The sequence below is a fragment of the Triturus cristatus genome, chromosome 5_1, assembly GCF_964204655.1.
Source record: "Triturus cristatus chromosome 5_1, aTriCri1.1, whole genome shotgun sequence".
Lineage (NCBI taxonomy): Eukaryota > Metazoa > Chordata > Amphibia > Caudata > Salamandridae > Triturus > Triturus cristatus.
The window spans coordinates 528933874-528960549 of NC_140587.1; the positions used below are offsets into that span (position 1 = coordinate 528933874).

At 41.2% G+C, this 26676-nt stretch overlaps 1 protein-coding gene across 4 annotated transcripts in view; it reads left to right on the forward strand.

The window, feature by feature from the left end:
* Nucleotides 1–18101, forward strand: part of PEX2 (peroxisomal biogenesis factor 2) — a 36363-nt gene extending 18262 nt beyond the window's left edge. For 3 of the 4 annotated variants that reach the window (XM_085605393.1, XM_085605395.1, XM_085605396.1), the window contains exon 2: nt 16073–18101. In XM_085605393.1, coding sequence (XP_085461519.1) covers nt 16092–17012 — 921 coding nt within the window. In that variant the 5' untranslated portion in view covers nt 16073–16091 and the 3' untranslated portion in view covers nt 17013–18101. Of the gene's footprint in view, nt 1–15823; nt 15934–16072 lie in introns of those variants that run through there. The other variant, XM_085605397.1, reaches the window with a different exon arrangement.
* The last annotated feature ends 8575 nt before the right edge of the window (nt 18102–26676 follow it).

Sequence of the window (26676 nt, forward strand, 5' to 3'; positions counted from 1 at the left end):
CAGTCTGATTTGCTAAAGAAATCTTGGGGACATTCAGAAAGCTGACCTAGGAATTCATTCCACCTGTTGCTTACCATTGGGTGTGTGGTTTGTAACTCACATTTTCTGGCTTTCTATTTGCTGGCTTTATTTGCTTTTGGTTGTCCAGCATGAGTTTGTTGCCCAAACCATGTTTACTGTATTCGATCACAAACTTACTTTCTGTAAACAGACCTTACATTCTTGTTCTTATCTTGTCTCATTTGCTGTGCATTCAAAGACGGAGGTCAAATGTTAGGTTCTCCCTTCCAGAGGGAGTAGTGTTTATTATTCTTTCTCTGACTTCAAATTGGGAGAACTTGTGTGACAATTCTGCTGAATACCTATGAATATGAAAGGATGTGTTTTTTTTTTCTTCAGCGCACAACAAAATAAAATGAACTGTGTTGATGTTACAGAATATATCATAATTAGTGTAACTAAAGCAAAGTTTTTTTATAATTCTGAAGTGTGGTGGAAACAAATATTTGAATATGATCAATAAACTAGGTGATGACATCTGAATACATTATCGTTTGTGTGCAATAAAACCGAATTTCTATGAAAATAAAATGGTCATTTCAATTGAAAATGTGTTGTCTGTAATAGCAGTGTGCTACCACACCATGCCTCCTCCACACCCTTTCACTCTGTGCCCTTCCACACTATGCCACGCCACTCCATTGTACAACGCTCCACTCTAGGACACTCTGCATCACGCCACTCCAATCTACACCACTCATGACATCCCATTTCACACCACGTACCCCACTATCTATTACACTCCACAGCAATGTACCCCAGTCTACCCCACCATACTCCTCAAAAATATATCCCACTCAAATCTATCCCACCTCACTCATCCCCACCCCAGTCCACCCTACGCCACTCCAGGCAATGTTCCCCACTCCACTGCACTCTACCTCAGTTCACTCCACTATGATCCAGCCTATTCCACTCCACTTCTATCTACACCGTTTCATTCTTCCCAAATCTACTCCATTCCATCTAAACCAATCAACCCAACACTACTCCAATCTACTCCACTTTCCCTCCAATTAACAGCACTCCATTCAATTATATCCCACTCTGCTCCAATCTACCCCACTCACTCTACCGGACTCCACACAAATTTACCCCACCCCAAGCTATCTCACTCCAATCATCCCTCTCCAGTCTTTTGTGTTGCTGTAGAGCAGTCATTGAAGGAACTCTGGTGCAGCTGAAGGATTTGCACTGGCAATATATCTCTCCTTATTTTATTATATTTTTAAATACTCTGGTACTGAGTTTTCCCCATGTTCTCGTACAGTATGATTTTGGGGAACGTCTGGCATTTTAAAAATGAGATGCAGAAGATTAGCTGAAAAATCACACTTTTCTAAAGATCTACATTTTCTTAGTAGACACTTAGTGAAACTATATTTTCGTTACCTGCTTATGTGTCTTAAATGAGCTTTGTGATGTAAAGGAAAAGGTGCATAGTTCATAGTAGCATGATAAAATGATAACAAAGTTATTGAACATATCAATTGCATATCCCTCCCGTGAGCAGACTTTATGCGGTGACTTGATTTTTGCTTTTCAAGTTCTCTCCATCCGGCCATAGTTCAAAATGTAGGCTTCACTTGTTAGTTTTTTTACACCTGTACTGCATGTAAATGGCTGAAACCTTCGGATGGGTATGATTGTGTCCATACTTTTGGTGTTGAGGGCATTACCGGATCTTCAAACAGTATTCCTATTACCATAACATACAATTCACTGCCACGCAATTCAAAACCACCCAACATAATTACACTCCACGCAATACCACCCAAAGCAATGATTCAACTCCAGATAATTACACCTAACATAATATCAGATAGATACACCCCACATAAAACCACTCCATGCCACATAGCAACAATCCACAAAAATAATTTCACTGAACAACACACAATTCAACTCACACATTTCTATCCACACCACATAATTCAACAACCCATATTTTTCAACTCCACAAGACACCACATACATCCAAACCACTTTTGGCCGTGGGGACCCCATCCCCCCGGGATCTGGCCTTTACAGATGGGGAAGGGGACTGTGCCCCGGGATGAATTAGGTCCGAGGACCCCATACCCTGGGGCCTGCCCATTCAAAGTCAGTGCCTCCAGGGCACCCACTCACCAATGGGACCATGGGGGAGCCTGAAAGCCTCTGCGGTTTCTGCCGGCTCCCCATTTACTGTGGGAGCTGGCATTGGTTTTTGACAGAGAGCTGCTAATATGCAGCTCCCTCTGTCAAAGAGCAATTCTGCTCCCCTTCGTGCAAGCAATAGCATTTTCTGCTCTCGCTTGCACTAACTGGAGCAGAGCAAACTGTAATGTCACAGGGATGGGCACCCCAGGACTTTGCTGAAGCTGGCACTGGGGGTAGCGGTACCCAAGCCCATCTAGGGCTCCAGTAGGGGCGCCACGTGCCCCCCCCCTTCTATGTTTTGTACTGTCCTGAAGAGGTGGCGGCCCCTGGGGCTTCAAGGGCTCCCATTAATTTACCTTTTTATTGAAAGTACAAAAGACAGATAAAAAGATGACAAAAAATCTTTTCGATCACGACCTGCCCCCCCGCCCACCCTCTGTGTCCCCCCCCCCCCCCCCCTCTCCCGGCTCTAAAAACATCAGAGTAGGCATTGGTTGATGAGTAACTTATTACAGACAAGAATGTCTCAGCTAGCATCCGATATTATTGTGATCAAACCAAATATACCTCGGGATATCCCTCAGAGGAATAAGAGTTATCCCAAAACCCCTGTTAAGTCTGTCTATCTAAGCCAAGCGGATTGCGGTTGCCAGATAGCAAGGCCCTTTTTCCCCCCCTAATTCCCCCCAGTTTGGAGAATATAGCCTTTTCCATGTTATGAGTGGAAATCAGTCAAGCTAGCCAGTGAGAGAATAGTGGAGGGTTAGGGTCCTTCCATGATGACGTTATACAGAGACGCAGAATGGTCATAGCTACAAAGATAAGTGCACCTCCATTCATTCTGCAGACCTTGTCTTGTGTGCCTAATAGAATGGTCGGAGGTGTTAGTTGAATGTCCTGTGTTAGAGGACTTTTTCAGTAAAGTTCTATCTGGCCCAATAAAAGCGTAAGTTGGGGAAAAGTAGTAACATATGAATTAAGTCCGTGCTAAACCCTGCACACGTGGGACAGAATGTTCCCGTCCCCAATTTTGCCACTCTACCTGGTGTAATATATAAGAAGGCGGTTTAAAAAAAATTGTACCTGCAGTTTAGCTGATAGCAAATCACTCCTGGCTGATTGTACGGCTTGATTAAATGTGTTATAAGAAATATTTAGATTCTTTGCCATTTATTGGCAGTGGCGAGCATGTCGTCAGGCATCAAGCTAACTAGTTTAGTATATATGTATCCGATCCTGGGCAGGGTAGAGTTTCTTAGTTTGTCAATAAGATCTACTCTAGAGAAGCCAGAAGTCCCCCCAGTCTTACGGGATAGAAAGTCTCTTATAGCCATGTATTTAAAAGATTGATGTGCCCCAATTAAAATTTTGTTTTCAGAGCACAAAAGGATTTAATACCATCGATAGCTCTCAGGTCTCCCATTTTCAGTATGCCTGCACGATGCCATTCAGGTATATAGGAAGCGTTGAATATCGATGGTAGATTGGGGTTGTTGTTAAGAGGGGTGTAATAATGTAAACTACCCAGCCCAAAAGTTGTCCGTATATTGGAGAAGACTTTGTAGGCATTAATTAAAGTCTTATCCATGAAGTCCTAAGGAGATAGCGGCCCCCAGGGCTGCAGACTAGTCCGTGCAGGGACCCCAGGGCTGCCCCTGTACTTATTGGTTGTAGTAAAGCCCTGGGGAGGTGGTGGTCCCCAGGGGCAGCGGGGGAGGCCATATGGCCTACCCTGCATGCATATTTAAAGAAGCCCCGGGGATGTCCCCAGGGCATAATAAGCCCCAGGAGGGGGGCCATGCACTCCCTTCCTATAATTATAAATGACACCGGACCTGGCTCACCCGGGGGGACGATAATTAACAAAGCGCAGTACCCTAATTTCTTTTTTTACAAAAATGCTTTTTCTGGCCCTGTGGGGAGTCCCAGTGGGGCTCTCTTCTCCCCCCTCCCCCAAGAGGCCTAGGGGGTCAGACTGTTTCTTCCCTGCCCTCCTTTTGTTTTTTGTGGGACTCGGTTAAACCGAATCTCAAGATGGCTGCCAACACTTCTTGGTTGAAGTGTGGGTAGCCAGTCAAATTTCAGTAGGGTTTAAGTAGGTTGTTGGGCTCCCAGATTGCTATATTTTTTCAACTTAAATATCTCTGAAGCTACTGAACGGATGTACAGAGTTGTTGAGTGGAACTCTCATGAGAAATACCACAGAGTTTTCAAAATCATCTACTAAGAATAGTGCACATTCAATGCAACAGTTGTCCAAAAGACACTATTTGCTAAACCATAACCAAGATCTGAAGGTGCAAAAGATCATACTACCTGCGTCCTTCATACTGTGGTGAAAATGTTACAGATAGCCCTTGTGAAGCAAAACAAGCACTTAGGTTATCTAATAACTCAAGGCTGCTTATAAAAGTTAGTATCTACTACATGCAATCTTTTCTCCTGTTGGAAACTTTTTCTGCAGAACCAAAAAGATCTGTGGACCATATTGAATACAAGTCAACTGTCATCTACACACAGAGTAATTCTTGAATATAAACATTTATAACATGTTCCTTATCTGTTAACAGATATGGTGCATTAGGAGCACATGTGTTTTGTACCCAAGCTTTACAAAGTTACGAAAAATGAATATGGTAGTTACCCCTATGTAAATTGTAAAACAAACTCAATGGATGATGTTATCAGTAATGTCATCAATGATGTCATTTGAGATGTAAATAATGTCAGAACTTGTGAGCGATGTGTGGTCATAAGCAGTGCATGGCAGGGGGGCAAGTTATAGTTGGTGCTGCTGACTGGTGAATATCTGTTTTTTTTTTTTTTTCTTCTTCTTCTTAGTAACGTCACTGAGAAATTCGCCTAACTATAACATTGCATTAACGTTTTTTTTTTTCAGTGATATATATATTTCATTGAGGAAAAGAAAGGTTAAATGATGTTATAATTGGGTTCCCTAAACTAACTATAACTTAGGACCTTGCAATGCACTCATAATTACCTCACATATTACATCACTCATGACATGTTCTATGACCTCATTGATGAAATCACTGTGCATGGTGGGGGTCTGAGTTATAGCTACTTGAGATAAATATACTAGTGAATTTCAGTGGTTTTGCTCGTTTAAAATTATGTTTTAACTGACATTTTTATCTGAATATAAAATCTGTTTACCCTTTAGTTTGGTGAATGTCTAAGGTCAGGGAGCATGTATATTAAGGAGTGAATAATGTATTCACTGCTCCAGCAAGGAGCACCACATAATGTCTTGGGGCTTTTAAAAACTATATTTTGTCATTCTGGTGGTGCCCCTCGAAGATTCAGGGGCACCACCAACTATTTTTTAGGTCTCGCCTAGCTATTGCGTTTACGCAATAGCTATGCGAGACTCTAGTAAGAGGGGCATTTCCAAGTGCTCCCAAAAGTCGATTGCATGGCGAGCACGCGCACAATCGCGTGCATCGAGCCGCCATGCAATCAGTTTGGGGAAGCGCTTCAGCCCACTGGCGCGTGCACGTGTAGCCACAGCCTCGGCATCATACTTCAAAGGGTCCGCTCCCCCGCCAGGAATGTGCTCCCCCGCCCCAGCCACAGCATGCCGAGAGATTGTGAAAGCTTTCATTAAATTGCAAACAGGAAGAAAAGAGAAAAAAAACAAGGCTGGAAGACTCCTTGGCCTCATCTAGATGTTACTTCCTGTTTGTTTTGTATTCGCTGTTTGTTATACGTCTGCTTCCATCTGCAGTACACTTTAACTTTAGTTTAACGAGATATTCTTATGCTTACCATATTTACAGGCTAAAAAATAAACTCGTGGGAAGGATACCGCAACTTGCAACTCGTGGCACTTAATTATGTAGTGTATACCTTTTTACAATTTTGCGCACGCTTTCATTAATACATGTACGTATCTCTTACAACTGCTTAGCGCATACAGCTTCCTAGCACGCAACGCTTTATTTGGGGTGTATACTTTCTATATTGTTATAGTGCTTTTACTTTACTAGGTTACATGTGCCTTTCTGTTCTTAGTTGGTGTCCTCGCTGGCTGGTCTCGGGTCACTGCTAGAACAGTGGGAGGGAAGTAGGTTTCGCAGGCCCTAGTTCGGGGGGGGGGGGGGGAGTCACCTTCTACTCCCCTCACCCCACCTTTCCAACTTAACTGCAATGCCTCCGCTCAGTGAGAGGCTCGCATCTCTTGAGCCCTCCTCCCCTGATAGCGGACCTTTGCCCCATGGCGGCGTTTATACCACCCACCCTCTTCTGCCGGAGTCCTCATGCGGCTCCGTACTTCTGTTCCCGGACAGTGGTTCTTCTATGCACCCCTCCCAAAACGTTCAGTTACTTATTAGCACAGGGACCAGGTGCTTTCACTAAGGATAGAAAAAGCTTGAGTAGGCAGCACCTTAGGAAGGGAGGGCGCTTGTTTCATTTTGTATTCACCTTTCCCCACTGTATGAATGAGTGGAGCATACACTAGAGCGTGTTGCCACTTCCTCTACGCCCAGCGGGGGGCAGACTACAAAACTAGCGCAGTGGGTGCCTGCCCGACACGGATGCAAGCACTGCGCCCTTTCGATGCCCAGTTCACCCTCCCAGCATCTGTCCGCTCCAGGCTAACTGGAATCTATTCATTTAATTTTTATTAATGCTCCTCTCCCAATAATCTGTTCCACTGAGCTCATGTCTGCGCGTTAGAGATTTAAACAGCGCGCGAAAGTGCAACATCGTTTTAAGTGCCTCCGTAAACTTACAAAGATAACTGCCAGAAACGTCTAGTGTGTTGACACCTTAAACTCCTGTGTGATTAGTTCCCTTTATTGCTTATTATGTGTGCTTTGTAATTATGTGCGCGATTTAGGAATGTGATGCAGTTTTTTTGTTGCTAAACTTGTATTATGAAGGGTAGCATAGGCTTGTTCTGATGACAAAATGAATCTCAAAAGTTCTTCAGATGTCATCCAGGCACGCCAGCTGTTGACTTATTCAAAGTTTTATCAAATTTCGCCGGTCCGTGAGACGCAGAGATTTTTACACCACACTACTGGGTGCTGAGTTGCCACCACTCATTTCCTAACTCGATGGATCCCTACCACTACAGTCTAACTCCTGTCCACAGAAAAGCGATGCAATCCTCAACCAAGATGGAAGCTGAATTTACTATACTGAAGCTCGTACCGTACGCATGCTGACCCTCCCACATGACACCATGTATGGTCATGAGGGATAGATACACCAATATGCATATATTTCTTTCCAGTTGAATGCTTAGTGATGGCTGTGAGGCGACACTTAACTACAGAACATACATCTAATAACAAAACTTGCATTCTATGTTCTCTGTCTACAGTGTATTGGTTAATCCGAAGAGTAAGAACCTTAATCCTTATTTGAAAAATAAATCTGTCCCAGTAATTTAAAATAACCAATGGTAATGCCAGCTTGCAAAGGTCGAGTAGTTTGACATTAAAACCAGTGGGTTTACATTATTTTTGCATTATGTTAAATTCGAACCGAATATTTGACACATGATGCACTTTACACTTATTTTGTTTAAAGTTTCTATTTTCAGAACGCTGCATATCAACTTAGGTTAGATTAGTATTCTTTTTCGCAACATAAAGTGCCCTAATTCAGTATTCGTCAGTGACTAACCTGATGTGTTGAATGGCGTGCAACTATTAAACTTCTGGGAAAATGTACCTCGCCCCATTTAACCCCTTCAGTGCCCGCCCCTTTCCCCGCCCTGTGCCGGCCGTTGCATTAGCGGGCGGGGTCTATGACGAGCTGGACTCGTCATGGGCACAGCGCAACCGCGGCCCATGACGAGTCCAGCTCGTCATGGGCACTGAAGGGGTTAAAAATGTCTGAACGGTGCTAATATTTTTGCTTTAGTCTCGCTAAGTAACTCCTATGCCTAGTTTTTGTGCGAAGGGTTGGAGTTAATTATTTAGGCTGATGCTTAAACTGCATCCATTGTTTATGTAAAATCTGGAACTCGGCTTCGAAGCATGGGTAAAATTCTTTTATTTTATCGATGGGAAATTGTGGGGATTGTTGAGTTTACTAGCAAGGGAAGTTGGTCTAGTCAGTACCGAATCTCCTTGTCTTGATTTTCTTCATTCAATGCCACTTCTATTTTGAAAACTGTAGTATACTTCCTGGTTGTATGGAATAACATATTTTTCAGGGTATATCTACCAAATATTACTTAATTTTGATTTGTGGTTAATCTTGTAGAAAACATTTGTTTTTATCTAGGGTTTGGCGTTTAGGCTGCATTGAAGTAGATTTCCGCAATGTTCAGCCAGATAGACAACAGATTGTTTTTTGTTTTTTCATGGTCAGTACTATAAGAAAAAAAAAAGGCATTACTGGTAATTATACTTTATTTGTTCGGTTAGTGAAAATCATTGCAAAATTGTTTAAAACAAACATAAAAAAATCTGCTCCATAACTTGATATACAAAAACAAATACAATAGACTACTCAAAAAATTAATACAATCATTGCACATGTGAAGACCAATGTTAAAAAAAATTTCACCACGGTTGTATGACGTTTCAACGCATTCCGTTGCAACGCATGCCTTTTCCATGCATGCGTTACAACGTGAATGCCTTTTCCACGAATATCCTTTACCTCGAAAATCCCAGTACCTTTACAACGATTTTCGTTGTATAGCTATGCATGATAATGGCATTTTCATGGTTATGGTTTTAAAATTAGTATAAATGTATACACTCACCGTTTTTCTTTTCTTTCTATGGATGGATTTCTTTTTCTTTCTCTGTTGTCTTTTGTCCTTTCTCTATTTTTTAGGTCTCGCCTAGCTATTGCGTTTACGCAATTGCTATGCGAGACTCTAGTAAGCGGGGCATTTCAAAGTGCTCCCAAAAGTGGATTGCATGGCGAGCACGCGCACAATCACGTGCATCGTGTTGCCATGCAATCCGTTTTGGGAAGCGCTTCAGCCCACTGGCATGTGCACGTGTAGCCACAGCCTCGGCATCATACTTCAAAGGGTCCGCTCCCCCGCCTGGAATGCGCTCCCCCGCCACAGCATGCCGAGAGATTGTTTCCTCATGACTCCTCTCACAACTGTCCCTCCCCCACCACAGGGCTAGTCTCACGGATGCATTGCCATCCATGGATTTCACTTTCATGCCCGTGTTCTCTTTGCCTTTCAGCACACAGCCCGCCCTCCCCCTTCCGTGTTTTCATGCAGCTTTGCCCAGATCTGAGTCTCAAACAACCAAAATAATAAGTTTGCCCTGCACGCTTTCTGCGCTTACAAAGTTAACATATGCCGCGCTCATTCCCTTTTCATCCTTCTAAGGTCGATAACATTAGCTCCATTAATTCCATTAATTCTGCGTCTAAGGATTTAAATAACCATCTGTTTTTTCGCAACTTTAGGCACTTCACACACACACCGCCCCACTGCTCACACACACACAGGCATCAAGGCAGCAACAGAATGCTCTGAGCCCCACCATTGTTTGCCACACACACATGCCTCTCGCATCTCGTGTTTTCTTCCAGCTTTGGCCCGTATTCTCTTTGCCTTTCAGCACTCAGCTTCCCCGTAACCACCATTTAACTAACATCCTGCCACACTCATTCCATTTTCATCCTCGCTTTCACTTTCATGCCAGTTTTCTCTTTGTCTTTCAGCACACAGCTTCTCCGTAGCCACCATTTAACGACCATCCTGCCGTAAACACCATTTAACTACCATTCTTTTAGTTAAAATAAAAGAATTGCCTCTAAGGGTTTAACCCGTTGCATGCTCATGACGGAACCACTCCGTCATGAGCCACGGGCGCCGTGTGCTCATGACGGAGTGGTTCCGTCATGCTGCGGCCATTGGCGGCCGCTCCGCCCACGCGGCGCTGTTTCCCCGCCTGTGCGGGCGATCAGCGCAAGTGGGTGGAGTCATGACGGAACCACGCCGTCATGAGCACATCTCGCCCATGACTCATGATGGCGTGGTTCCGTCATGAGCATGGCGGCGCCGCGCTCACCCCAAACCCCCCCAGCGCTGCGGCGGAATTCGCTCCGCAGCGAAGGGGTTAAGGAACCATAGAAATACAAGGCAAGGCAACATACACTCCGAATGCCACTCGGAGCCACATAATTACATGCCACATAACTACAATGCACTCAATACAACAGACACTCCAAAAACCAATCGGTGCCACATAGTTACACACCACATAATTACACAGCGCTCAATGCCACATACACTTCAAATACCACTCAGTGCCACATAATTACACACCACATAATTACACTACACTCAATGCCACATTCACTCCAAATAACTCAGTGCCAATTAATTACAATGCAAACAGTGCAAGATACACTCAAAATAACACTCCATGCCACATAATTACACGCCACTAAAATCAACATACACTCCACACAAAACCACTCAGTGCCACTTAATTATATTCTACATAATTACACTCTATCTATCTATCTGACTATTGCACTCTATCTCTATCTGACTATTGCACTCTATCTCATCACCACAGCATCACTTAGCACCACCGCAGCATCACTCAAGGGCACCAGTACATCACTATGCGCTACCACAGCATCAATTAACGCCACAGCATCACTCGACACCACCACAACATCACTCACCGCCACCACAGTATCAATCTGTACAACCATTCAACAACAACTGGCTCTAATATGTTCTCTCAATATTTAGGCTTTATTACAAATGGCACAAAAAAATTATAATATTTAACTTATATTCTTGGATTTTAGGTGCAATTAAATACACTAAACATAATCTTCACAAGAGTTATTAACAAAAGTTTAAACGATTGCCATTATAATATACATTAACTTTTATTTAAGTATTAATTATTTGCAAAAATTAAAAGCCATTGTTATTTGTAATATCAATACATCGAAGTCACGTAAATACAACACATATTGCATTACAAATGCTACAAGTGTCACATTTGCAACAGTTAAAACTATTGACATTGTACATGGGAAAGCTAGTAATTTCAATATTTTCAATACCAACACATAAATAAAAAATTTGTAATTTTACAATACAAAAAACTCAAACTTTCCTAATGCGAGACCTATTGCATTGCAAATGCTTGTTTAACATTATGGGGGCTGCCTAGAGTGTAGCTGCCGCCCAGGAGCAACTTAAAAAAAACACCATCAGTATCATTGTTCATTGAATCCATGTCCCAGGAAAGCTTACCATACATTTTTTTCAAGCACTGGAGATGTATGTGCTGCAATTGGAGTGCAGGAACCCTTTGTGGTGGGTTCTATGGCTGCATTTCTTTTGGTCTGAAAAATGTTTAAAAAAAAAAAATTCAAAGGCAGGTTGTGTTTTTATTTTTTTTAGTAAGGCTTTATTAAATAATGTATACATTCAATTTTATTAATTGTGCCAATTCCCTCACATATTACATCACAAGTGACATATTCTGTGACATCATTGATAACATCTATGCAACTTCTGAAATTACATAATTGATGCCAACATTGTGCATGGCGGGACAGCGAGTTATGTTACTTTAAGGCAAGATTTCTAGTTCCTTACTATAACTGTTAAATTTAGTGGTACTTAAAACAATATGTTTTAACTGATACTTTCACATGCCTAAAATGGCTACAGCCCCATCTTTGTCGATGTGGTGTCAGCCAGTCAGATCATATCTCAATCTGTTGGCACTACGGATCCTCCGCAGTTTGAAATATTTATACATTTTGAGCCTTAACTTATCAAAGACTAGTGAATCGATTTACACCATATCACAAAAATCTAACTTTCTTCCAAATTTGGTGTAATGCCATTCAGCAGTTTAAGCGATTATAGTTGTAGTTTCGATGGAAAAATAAATGGGTTAAAATGTGTTTTGGGACATCTCCCTTTTTCTCTGCCCCCACGGATCACCCCAAAGCTTTCCAGGAAGTAGCGGAGGTAGATGAAACATTTTTTTGGGGGGAGAGTTTGCTAAAGATTTGTCAAATGGCACCAAAGTTACTACCAAATCCAAAAAATATCAATTTTCAATTGAAATGTGGTCCTAACTATAACTATGCGTGGGGGGGGGGGGGGCTTATTTTATAGGTAGGTGTTCCAGATAACACCAAAATTATTGTTAAAAAATCACTGAAATTAACTAGCTATAGTTTACTGAGCTGACTGTAACTTACATTGCTGCCATGCTCTACTTATGACCTCACATTTTACATCTCTCATGTCATATTTCATCATTCATAAATCACTGATGACATCTCCAATTACTTCACTGATGATATTATAAAGACTGTGACAGTTTGCTACACTGTTTACACACAGGAAAATTATTCAGTGAGCTGCATCTTGGACCCAATTTTCCATTACTTCTGTAATGCTCATGTGCGTACGTTTTGCACCATGGATGATATCCAGCATCTGTGAAATTACATACATTTGGTAGATATTATTTGTTGTATTTATTTATTTTTTACTCTTATTGAGGTGCATAATGAACGTAATGTGCCTTTAGAAATTAATGCGATTTATCAGTTTATTGAACCTTGAGAACTGATCGAAACAGTGTTTTGATTACCTTAATTATATGTACCTGTCAAATAACTCATCTGATATAAAATTTTAAGTTAACAGTTTCATAGCTATGCATTAGCCACTGACTGATATAGCATCTACAGCCAGGCCCTGTGGAGAACGTCAGTAGTTTCTAAAAAAAATAGACTACATATTTTCTTTACAGAAAAGCAGAATCATGCACACCAGTAGAACAAGGGTTACAATCAAACTACAATTTTAACTGTGAGTCTTCCAAACCTACTAACCCACCAATTAGCGCTCACCAGAGCCACTTTAACCAATTCTTATCACCGAAGCCAGGCATCCTCACACACACACATTCAACAATCAGTGTTATCAAACATTGACCACTCATACTAGTATTTTTCATACCACTCTTCACCCACCTACTTAAGCCTCTACACGGAGTACCACTCATCATTTGCTTTCCATCTACCAATCAAAACTATTTTTCCATACCATGTATTTGCCCGCATCTACTTTTAACTCAAACTGGCTTTTTTCAACATATCCCCGCAATGTCTCTTGTACAGTCACATCATTTACTCCCCATCCACTCATCACCCCTCTATTGTAATAACAATCGCATATCTCACAATATTACCCAACCATTTACTCATGTTCACTCTAAGCCATCAATGCCATAGGCCCACCTGCTCAGCCATGTTCACCAGCTCAGCTATCCACATAGGTATGGCTTAACTTATCCTCTTATAGCACCACTTGCATAACTCTCAACATTCATCACCCATCTCACGTATTCACAGTATAACTCACCCCTGCAACCATTCATTCACTCAGTACCTCTTGGACTCTCAGTTTAGCACTTGGCCTCACACAACACCATTAAGCCACCTGCAACATTACTAAGTGGCACTAATTACCACAAAATAACACAGACCTCAACACTTAATTGTTTACGCCAGTCACTCACCATCTTTCACATACATCTCAGTTGCAACATCAAAAACATGACCAGATGCAATATCACTCATCCATGCATGCCATCACCCATTCACTCTTAAACACACAACACACATTCACCCACATGTTACACTGTTACACTGGTCATCCACTGAAAAAAACAATCTGCTTACACACCTTGCCACCCATAGGTGAACTAGAACTTACTTTCAACATCATTTACTCTCACTATCATATACGCACAATATATAATGCCCACACTAAACAGACTTCACTAATCCACACATTACTTGGACACTGATTGCGCTGTCCTGCTGCTGTCATAATTTGGCTGTTTACAGAGCGACTTTCACCACATCACTCATTCCCAGTCACTTGCAATACTGCTTGCCAGTAACACTTTTATATTGTTCAACTCTTAACACTTGTCAGCTACATCCTTTAGAGAAGGCCGACTACCATTTCATAAAGCCACTCTCCTTCAGCCACTTAAAGCATTCACCCGCAGCCGTTCTGCAGCACCAGTTCTACTACCTCCCACAAGCTGCACTTATTAAACCATGTTCTTCTTTCATGCAAACGATAACTAGCAGCCATCTCATTCACCCATTTGCTATCGCATTTCACTCTCCCTCACCCATTTTAAACACAACTCATCAACATAACTAGTCACTCCTTTCATTCAGTCATGTCTGACCCACAACCAGATGCATCTGTCTTCAGCCTTGCACAGCATAAACTGCCATTGATATCTATCACACCGCAAACATGTGGGCAGTCAGAACATTTACCTCGGCTATTTGCGCCACATCAGTTTGTACAGCTACTCTTCTTTACCAGCACTAACCCAGAACATTTCAGTAACACCTGTTCCATATATCCACTTATGCCTATGCAATATTCTCCTCATTCAGTTGAGGTCCCCACCCCTCAAAATACTTAAGACAGTTATTCACAACACACTCAAACCTTTCTTCTGTCATTTAGTGTTACTTAAACTTATCCAGTTTGTTTCTATCCTGTATGTTATGTCTCTGGGGTTTTAAAGCAAATGTCATTATGTGGGTTCAAATTTCTGTTCTTTTTAACTGATTTGTCTTTTATGATTTGATTTTTAAAATTGAATGTAGATTATGACTGTTACTTGTATCCCTCACTAGCACCTAAATTATCTACACCATTCACCTCAAACAAAATCCTGTTGCATTAGTCCGTTGCATAAGCAGTTACACCGCCCACTTAGAACACAGCTCACCTCTTAAACCTGATTGCCTTCAATCACACCATGCAATCATTCATAGCCATTTACATCTCGCCCTATCATTCACTCATAGCACACCCACCATTTATTGTAGCATCACATGTTCACCTCACCACTGATAACCACTCATCAAAAATGACTCTGGTGCTCACTCACTTCTCTCTCTCTGTAACCAGCCATACAACCATAGTACTTAGTTATGTATGATAACTCCATGACGACACATTCCCAAAGCCACTCAAAATACCACATGCATAAAAAAACACTTCTTTCTCCACTTGTAGGATACAGAACCACTTAAAACCGCATTTATTCAAGCTACTTTTCATCAATTTCTAGTAACCACTCACCATAGCGCTGATCACTGGTATTAACCATTTACAGTATCCCTCAAACCGGCCACTATTCAGCAACTTGACCACTCACAATATTCCATTGAAGCCCAATTACAGGCCTCAACCACACTTCATCACAAAAGGCCTGTCCCACAGTCACATATACCTTAACTTCCTCAACATAAGTTACATTTGTGTTTTTAGGCCCACACAGTATTGCACATTACAAATTCCCCTCAACAAGGAGTGAACTGGAAGAAGTGTAGAAGTGACTTTGTGAATTCAGCAAGTACAAATGTATTTGACACTTGATGTCGGTGAATGGATTGGGTGAAGTTAATACTTTTCCTGGTTTGGTATAAATATGTTGATTGTCATCACTTTCCTTCTTAAAAAACAGATTCTCCCCATAGATGTTTATAGTATTTATGTTTAGACTTTACTCCGATGACAAGGAAAAGATGCTTGTAGTGAGATGTTTTGTTTTCTTCTTTGCAGAAGACCAACATTTTATGTTGTTCAGGTCTTTTTGGCAAAGTTATGATCGGAGTAGCAATACGTTATTGGAGGCGTTGTGTTATTGCAGGATGATTGGCAGGACATGCCTGGTCAGTTGAATTATTTTATGACGTTTTTGGGAAAAGCAACACTTCTGATTTGCTTTATAATGTTAACCATGGTTTTACTGTGTTTTATTTGTAACTTGGGCATCAGCTTATTTATTTTGCAATTTATTTTTTCCTGTAGGACCACAGTTCTGAACATCATGGCTTCCAAAGTAAAGCATTCAGAAGACATCAACCCTGTGCTCAGAATAAGTCAGCTGGATGCCCTTGAACTCAACAAAGCTCTCGAGCAACTAGTCTGGTCCCAGTTCACTCACTGTTTTCATGGGTTTAAACCAGGCTTACTAGCTCACATTGAGCCTGAATTGAAAGCATTTTTATGGATTTTTCTGTGGAGATTCACAATCTATTCCAAGAATGCCACTGTGGGACAGACCATTATGGATATAAAGTACAGAAATGATCTATCCCAAACCCAGAACTATCAGCCTTTGAGTAAACAGCAGAAATTATGGTACCTAATTTGCACTGTGGGAGGACGATGGATGGAAGAAAGATGTTACGATTTATTCAGTAACCATCCATTTGGATCGACCTTCAGCAAAACAAAAAATATTGTTAGTTTTACAGCAGCTCTTCTAAAGCTAAGTGGACTGCTGAACTTCTTGGTTTTCCTTCAGAATGGAAAGTGTGCAACATTGACAGAGCGACTTCTGGGGATACGGTCTGTTTTCTGTAAGTCTCAGAGTGTCCGTCAAGTAGGATTTGAATACATGAACAGAGAACTTTTATGGCACGGATTTGCTGAATTTCTTATTTTTCTCTTGCCTCTCGTTAATTTTCAAAGGCTCAAAGCAAGATTCTTTTCTTGCTTCAAGCCTAGTCTAAATGCTTCTACTAAGTCTGATTCTGTGTCTGTAAATAGTAAAGAATGTTCTCTTTGCGGTGAGTGGCCCACTATGCCTCATACAATAGGCTGTACACATGTATTCTGTTATTATTGTGTTAAAAGTAACTATTTGTTTGACATGTACTTCACATGTCCTAAGTGTGGTTGTGAAGTGCAGAGTCTGCAGCCAGTAGAATTTAAGATTGACCTAAGTGAAATTCAACCACTGTAGAGCTTCCTGTTTGCAAGAATTGTGTGGTTCAGGTTAAACACAATGTAGAATGTGGTGAATCGCTTTCAAAGCTAGCGATTAATACTTGGCAATAAGCTTTGCACTTTAATATGTTAAATACAGTAAATGTATTGTCTTTTTTACTGAGTGTATTGTGTCTGATTTACATGTTATTTGTGGAAAAGCTAACCACATATTTATTAGGATGTCGTAATCCTTTTATGATTACAGCGCAATGTGCTTGGATAGGTATAACATTTATTTTCAAAATAGGTACCTGTCTTGGCTCTATTCTTTTGTTCTAGACTGTTGAGTGACTGTTAAGTGACCAGTACAGAGTAAAGACCTGAGTCTAGAAAATACATGCTAAGAGCTGAATAGCATTATTGGAGACTTAAAATTGAATCATAACAATTAACACTCATTTTTAGAAGGAAATTATGTATGTATAAACTTTGATCCTGATTTACAAAAGCAAACTCGTACATCACTCCATTGGAGGTTTTTATCTATCATTTGCACGAAATTGGGCCGGGGAGGTTAAAAAAATTCAACGCATTATACCTTGGAAATGTACGAAAAAAACATAGCTTCTAGGAATAACCCTAGCCCCCTTAGCAAAATAGATGTGATCAGTTATTGTTTATGTTAGTAGATATCCACACACAGTTGCAACTTTGTAAGTGCTCAATTCATTCCCAATGACTGGGAACACACATTTCCTGAACTCTGACACTATCCTGATGACAGTGCAAAATATGGCAGTCCTTAGGCATAACCATGGTTTAGAATTGAAAATGTCTTGACTTCTGATTTTCCGTCCACAATATACTATTTTGAGGTTTGTACTTAGGAATGCAAATAACTTAATAAGATTGTCTGTCACTTTATACAAGGTAGTATATTACTCCTAGACTACGGCCACTTACAATTTGACTCGGTTATGTCATTGTGTTCATAGAACTTAACTATGTAATGAAGCACTATATATTTGGTTCAAAGATTAACCTTTAGGTAATTTTGGGAATAAAGATTTCAAAACTGTAATTTTTCAAAGAATGTGAATAAACTAACTGATCCTACCATTTCTAATTGCATTGCCACTGATTTTTGTACAGACATTTTGATTTCTAGTTTTCCCGAAAGATCAGCAGATTTTACATATTCTATATGTTGAAATGTTCTCCTCATAAAACATGCATCAGTGTTTTTGGATAGGTGATTGGGGCGATCCTCTTCTTAGTAAGGTGCCAGCACACTACTCATTTAACAATAGCTGGGCAGCCTCAATTGCTGCAAGTATCTGGTCTGATGCATAACAAATGAAACCACTGATAATAAATATTTTACATAAATCATGACATTATGGTTTTTAGTAATCTAGTGTGTCCTGATTCCCAATGGTGATTGCAAGCAATCTTGTCAGCTATTTTTTTTAAAACAAATAAAGCACTTTAAATGTTTTTAACCCACATGATGTTCAGAAGCAAAGCTAATGTTAAGTTACCTGTTTCATTGCCCCATGAAAATGGCTTTGTCCTAACGGCCATCAATGACAGACAAGCTAAAATAACCAGACCTCAACTATCGGTCAATACCAAGTCTCTTGGTTTCTATATTAATAATAGCTTCTGCTGCATTATGCACATTGCTTGCAGGACCCAGTCTTGCACTAACTCTCCCATCATTACATTGGGAAGGTGTACTACACTAGAACAGACTTTGCAACAAATTGTTAAAGCACTAGTGCAATTCCACCTGAAGAGAGCTGATTCCCTGCTTACTGTCATCCCAAAAACCCATGTTTGTGTGTAAGACCTGTTCTTTTTAAAATGTATTCCAAAGCCTTCAACCTGCTCTGGAGAACATCACTCGTAAAAACAGCCGTAGGCAGAGCAACTGTGATGAAAGGCGTTGTACTGTCTAAAAAACCATCCATTGTGGGAGCCTGTTAGTATAAACTAAACTCATTTACACTTTTCCCACTGAATCAGATATGTGAGCCTCAAAATGCAAACATACAGCAGGCGAAGAGATAATGAAAGACAGAGAACCGTCTTGATATCAGAAGAAATTGAGGCACCCCCTGCATTAAGCTGTTCATCCATGTGTAGGCTAGAAGAGTTCAAATTAGCCACTGTACCCCCTTCAAATGATTTACTCAAAAGTTGTGGAGCAGAACTTTTATTTGGATGAGTAACTTTGAACTGTTTCTCCAGGAAAAGATTTAGTACAGTGGGCTCAAGAAGATAACAAACGCAGTGTGGTAGAAACAATACTAATGATCACTGTTGGGCAGCAGGGGGAGGCAGGGAAATGCCAAGTTCCTTCAAGGAAATTTCACTTTTGTCCTGTTGTGAGAGAAGGGGTAGCATTCTCATAGTTCAGTATCTGGGATTGGTCTAGTATAATAATGTCAGAATCCCTGGTCCCTGAGTGCTTTAAAGGTAAGCAGTGGGCTTTGCATACCGATATTTGCTGCTGTAATGGGTGAAGGGGCAGAATGCTATGGGAAAGTATCATGCCAAGTCCACCAATCTTGAGTTGCGACTATCGTCTTGCTCTCTCTACTGTCCTGGGCCCAGTCCTTCTTTTGGAATCCCGTGAACACCAGCAGCCCAATTTGTAAGTGCTAACAATCGTGTAAACAATGTCCAGCAATGCAAGTCTGACAGTTTCAGAAGCACGTCCCAGCATGCAGCTAGGAAGGAAGGGCAGGAAGCTGCGGAAGACCACCAATCCTTAGCATAGTTCAGTGTGTAGAGCAAATTTGGTTATTTACTTATTGTCAACAATTGTATCAGCATAGGATGTCTTGCTGTAGAATAGTTATATAGCCATTGCATATGACACTTTTCTTTACACAATGTACAGGTTTCCCTCATGTCTGTATTTTGCGCTTTTTAGTGTTGGTAGAAGAGAGGTACTGATGGAGATGTGGTCCACTTGCATTCTCCCATTGTAAGGTTAGAGACATGCGCTCTAAAATGGGTAAAAGGCATAGCTAAAGTAACTGACTGGACCATCAGGTGCCTACTCTTCCACCTAAGTGTACGTTCTTGTTATCTTCTGCTTCACAAAAGCAGACTTATTTCCCTAAAAAGGAATATAGAATTAAGCAGTGACACCATTCATAAAGACAAAAAAGTCAGATCAATTGTTTAATCTACTAAGTGAAATTATTTTTTTTAAAAGCCTCTACTTGAAAAGCTGGTGCCCTCTGACGTAAAGCTTTCTCAGTTAGTTTCGCATTCAGTATGTGTTGAGGGATGAACCAACGATTGGAGATAATTCGAAAGGTATTAATTCTCACTTACAGGACCTTTTATTGTAATACAAAGCTTGATAAGAGGTCGTTAATAATCGAGAATTTGAAAATCCTCTACTTTGAAGTCACGCTATTATTGGAAAAAGTTACACCCTTTAAAAAAGGTAAGTTATTTCTGATCTTCTTGAAATAGATTCTTCATATTTTGACTTGGTATGCTTTGTGGAGGGCAAGTTAGGTGAACTAACGAAGATATATTTTTTTTCTGGGCTAATCTGAAAAAATGTAAAATTGCAGGACAGTCTGTATTGTAAGCAGGTTTGGTGTTGGTTCCCTGTGTCGAGCTAGACGACCATGTTATAGTGAAAGTCAATGTTTTAAAGTATCATTATGGCCTGGTTCCAAATCATTTAAGATTGGGCATGACCTAAGACATTATTAGCCCTAATGATCCTCCAGGTAAAGTGAGCAGTAAGAGTGAGTCTTTAACTATAGTAGAACGTACTGGAAGTGATCCTCAACCGTATTTTGGAGGACATTGAAAAATAATTGTAGATCATATTACTTCTGTTTATCCTGTCATAGTAGCTCCACTGTTAATGGTTTTAGTGATTATTCATAGAGGGGAGGTCCCTGTCACCACCTTGTGTTGCTGTCCTGGAATATTCACAGCTGTTGATCACTGTTCTTATCTAAAGAGCGTTTTTGATCAACGTTATATTTATAGACATCTTGATGTTTCAGGAAAGCTGGCTGAGGGAGAGCATGGAGGTTGATGGTTTCACAGTGTCCCCAAAATATTCTTCTGCAGATAATGGGTGAAGACCATCTGATGGTGAACAAACAATGATTTCTACAAGCAATACAAAATCTTGCTCAAATATAATTACACTTTTCTGATTAACTTCCTGCTATGAAGTTCAGATAGGTATTGTTAATTGTTTATTGCAAATGGTTTGTATTGAAAGATGAAGACTCAGGAAAGTGAGTAAATGTCTTTATTGTCTGATCCTCCAGCACCAACTCACAGGCACTGAACATTCTAAAGCGAGCTTCAATACCAGGGTTCTAAGGGTGGAAGATTCCAAAATAGGTGGAAAGAAAGTGGAGGGGAGGAAGGGAGAGGGAAAGGATGGTAAATACAATACAACGATTATAAAGGTAAATTACAACACATTTCCCTTAAAATGGAAAACAAGCGAGTAGATAACATGCACAGTAAGTATAACAGCATTGTGGCAGGAACACCCACAAAGAAAAAGTCACATTTCATTGTCAGTTTGCCACCTGGGCGGATGACGATTCCTGACATCCTTGGATGATTTGGCGCTGGGAAGGAACTCTTCAGGTCCTTCGGATCTATTGAATTCAGGTGTGTACACTTTAGGGCAAGCCGCCACATTGTCCATGCTCCAAGTGCTACCATCCTCCAGTAATACAGACTTGTTATTGACACGTTTAATTCTTAGAGGTTTGGAGTAGGCAGAGACCTTAGAACGATTAACATTGGGTCTTTTGATTACCACCACCTGCCATTCTCTTTTGCTTGTTCCCCATTTCTGATCATGCTTGGAGTTGTACGCAGTCTGATGCCTCTTAACTTTGTCTGAGACGGTTGTTCTTTCAACCCAAACGTGAGATCCCCCCCATTGAGTCAGCTGGGAGTCAATTTTGAGCCAGGATTCCTTCCCTTGAGAGATGTGACAGGAGACACTCTGTTGACACTATTCGGAGTAGTGTGGTAGGACCATAACATTTTTCTTATGGCATCGTTGACAGGATTTCTGGAGGCACAAGCTAATTGGATACTATCCTTTATCATCCTGTTGGTCCTCTCAACCAACCCGTTGGCCTTAGCACAATAATGGGGGGAGTAATAGATAAGGTTGCCAGAAACAGTTTCATTTCTTCAGAAGTGAATTGAACTCCATTGTCGGTGACAAGGGTGTTGGGAATACCCTCTTTAGCAAACCTGTCTTTGAGGAACTCAATCATTGCTGACATGGTGATAGTTGTGACGCATTTAGTGCAAATCCAGTGAGAGTGATAGTCTATTAACACAAACCTGAATCTCTGAGAAGGATTCAGTAGATTGAGGGGACCTATGATGTCAAGTCCTAACTTGTTCATCAATATAAATCCAGAGAGAAAACCCACCCTATTAGATATATGAAAGGGCCCTAAGCATAGGTCCCTAAATCAGGAAACACTAAACTGGAGCTGAAGGCACAGTACAATTATGAAGAAGTACCAAACAAGGTTACTAAATAGAAAAATATAAATTTCTTGTTTATTGTGCTTTTTTATATATACAAAACATCAATTTTTTCAGATACTTTTTGTGAATTTTTACACATCAACATATTGGATAATGAGAAAAATATAAATACAATACATAGTTTTGGTGTAAACAAATTGCTATATGTCCCACACAACTCTCAACTCATGCATACAAACATTCATTCCATCAAAATTCCACTAACGCATAGCAGTCAAGGTGAAACAACTTCAGCGATGTAATCGTATGGGCAGTTGACTCATGTATCATCCAGATGGAGAACATACGATACTATGAAGTAGGAAATGCCGAAAGTTCAGGCGCCAACGTGCGTTTCGGTATTGGACCCGAACTAGGGTCCCACCTTCATCATGGCGCAGACTGGTAGGTAGCGGGGGACATAGGCTATACGTGCTTTTTAAAAATCGTTTCCCCTATAATAGGGGTTTACGTGCACATCTTCATAGAATAGCAAATCTCAGTTCAACATTTCATCTCAACGCAGGGGTGACCCAAGTAGCTGATAACGGGCCGACGTCTTCATAGAAAAATATGTGTGCCGAATCAAGTCGGGTTCAGAATATTCGGCAAGATATAGAGACGGATGGCTCACAACAGTGCGGTCTAATCTGTTAATGAATAACAGCTACGCAGTGATGGAAAGTCAACTGATTTTCAGGCAGTCATGGGGCATTCAGATATAGGTAGGCCAATGACGTGGAGGATATATCAAGGCGCCCAATGTCTTTGGGTTCTTTTAGGCACCGGATGTCTCTTATTCGTTTGCGTGTTTGCTAGAAGCAAAGCGTCGTTCCCACGTCCTGTACCGCGGCGGGAAAGTCCTAACTTGTCCTACGGTTTGGATGGAACTGGGATTGGTAGGAGGGGAGCCTTACGGGTAATTTTAGTCTTGCCACTGGACCCACAAGCCAAACCTTCTTTTACCACCTCATCTGTCAGAGTCCATGTTAGGAAACCAGTAATCATTTCTAATATTGCTCTTTGTCAAACTCCTGCCGGGGTGACCCTCGTGAGCCACTTGAATAATGCGTTCATACATGCCTTTAGGTGGTTCAATTTTGTTGCACCTATGTATATGGTTTCGGATAATAGATAGTTCATCTCTTACACACCAAAAAGGTTTTCAGGGACATCATTGAGGTTCTTGGGCCATCCTTTACTAATGAGCTCTTTGAGAGGCACCAAGGTGACGCCGTCCTGAACACATTTCTCCCACTCATCTTTACTGATGGCCGGAATGTCAATAGAAAGAATGGTGTAATCTGCGGTTTTGGTGTAAGAATCTTCTACCTCAATTGGAAGTCTAGACAAACAGTCTGCAACCTAGGTCTTTTGACATGGTACATATATCATGCTGTAATTGAATCCTTGTAGACCCAACAACCATTTAGAGATGCAGGGGGTGGCCCTCTCTTGGTGGAGAACAACAGTAGAAGGGTGTGTGATCAGTTCATATAGTGAAAAGGATCCCCAAAAGAAAGCACTTAAAATGGTTTACTGCCCAAAAACAGACAAGAGCCTCCTTCTCTATGGTGGAGTAGTTGCGTTCACGGACACTTAGAGTTCTGGATGCAAAAGCTATTATTTTCTCTTTCCCATCAACAACTTGTGTGAGAGATGCACCTAATCCCTTCCTACTGGTGTCAGTGGTTAAGGTGGTTTTGGCATTGGGGTTAAACATGCTCAAAAGGGGTGCTTCTGCGATGGCTTGTTTGATGTTCAAGAATTCTTTTTGACAATCCATATTCCATTCAAAGAGTCCCCTTTTTTAACAGAGATCTGAGAGAATGCACACAATCAGCGAAGTTTTACAAAAAAAACATATTTAGACATGTACTCAATCAGACCCAAGAATGACTTAAGCTCCTCCTTGTTGGAGGGTGCTGGCGCTTGGCAGTTCGGGCTGGACTATTCCCATGAGGCACAGGGTCAGACTGATTTGCATATGGCCATGTCTGAACTGGGGTGGTGGTGTGAGCTAAAGAATGATGATGGATTAAACCCAGATCAATTGACTGGGGATGAGTGTTTGATTTGCTCAAGCGCTCTGTCCATCATCCCCTTTGGTATCGCATTGTTCGCCCTAAGTTGGCAGGGTATGCCCAGACGTGGGTTCCTTGCTCACTTTACCACTAGATTCAAGATTGCCTGGCTGACGAGGGTTATGAACCCGAAACCGGTCCCAGGATGCTTGTTTCCAGTCCAGGGAAGACATGGCTTGGCAGTTCGGGCTGGACTGTTCCCATGAGACGCAGGGTCAGACTGATTTGCATACGGCCATGTCTGAACTGGGGTGGTGGAGTGAGCTAAAGAATGATGATGGATTAAACCCAGATCAATTGACTGGGGGTGAGTGTTTGATTTGCTCAAGCGCTACGTCCATCATCCCCTTTGGTATCGCTTTGGAGCTAATTTGACAGCATCAACTAGACTGGACTTTGGACTTATAACTTCACTGGTGATTGTATGACCGAGGTTCACTACAGATTTCACGCCAATCTTGCAATTTGTCAATCTGTGTGGTAAATAAACCCTGCCTTGCTTAACTTCATCAGGACTTACTCAAGGACGCTATTGTGCTCTTCCTCAGATTCACCATACATAAGGATGTTGTCCTGGAAGCATAGAACTTTGTCAGTGCCCTGTAGTATGTGCTGCATGATGCGCTGGAAAACTGCCGCAGCGGCTGCTAATCCGAAGGGCATTCTGCAATATTGGTATGCACCGAATGGAGTTATGAAAGATGTGATTGCTCTGGAATCAGGATGAAGAGCCACCGGGTGGTATGCCGCCGAAAGATCCAGAACGCTAAAGTACTTGGTTCCCTGAATGATGCTAGGCATCTCATTGATGTTAGGGAGGGGTTGTCTGTCCACCCAAATGTCTGCCTTTAGATCTCTCAAGTCGACACACAACCTGATGCTCTTACCCCCTTCCTTGGATGCTATAACGATGGGGGCGAGCAACTCTGAACTTTCAATCTTTTCAATAATCCCATTGGATTCTAGTTTATCTTATTCCTTCTTCAAGGGGTCCCATACCAGTAATGGAACTGACCTAGCTTTATGTACAACAGATTTGTGTTGATCCTTCAATTTAATTCTGTGGAGGTAGCCCTTGAGTAAGCTCAAGTTGTTGGAGAAAACCTCTGGAAATTTTTTACAAATGTTTTTACCAGTCATGAATTCATCTACAAGATAGACTGGTTCAGGGGCATTAGGATCTAACTTGATCCCTATATCTTTCTGATGTTTCCACCCTAGCCAGTTTGAACCAGCTTTAGTTATGTACACTTTCCCTGTGGTGGATCTGTCCTTGAACCCGATTTGCATTGCTAACATGCCAACCAATGGTATGGGGTCATTGTAACCCCCAGCGTTCACATCAGGTGGTAGAAAGGTATAGCTTTTGTTCATATAATTCTCCACAAAATATGATTCATTTATCAAGGTAAACTGGGAGCATGAGTCTGCAAACACTGTAAAAGGAACGTCATCCAAGAGTATATTGCATGTGGAATAGTTATTGTAGACTCCTAGGTTGTCTGCAATGTGAAAGATTATGTCTTCGCTATGATTTTCTACACAATTGACTAAGTGAGTGACTTTCCTTTGCATGTCTCTGCAAACTTTAGAAAAATGTCCTCTTTGATTAAATTTCTTGCATACTACTCCTCTAGCTGGGCACTAGATGTTATTGGCTAAATGATAGGATTCCCACACCTGAAACATCTAAATTTTGTAGGCTCGTTCTTTTGCTTAGGACTCTCGGCGGTAACAGGTTTATTTTCTTTCCCCAATACCTTGCGCACATTTTTATCAGTGACTTGTTTGACATCACCTGCTTCTTTTATTTCACTCATACAAAAGGCAGGATGTTCTATGCGTTTTGCAATGTCTTGCTTTTTTAGGATCGGGCGCATCAGCCAAAAGTTTCTCTTGAATCTTTCTATCACTGGTGCACCTCGTCAGCTGATCCCTAATTAAATATTCAGTCAGTATACCAAAATCACATGTGGCAGCTAAACCTCTTAAAAGCCTCTATGTAATTAACCACTTTTTCATTCTTGCCTTGAGATCTTGAGAAAAATGTATGTC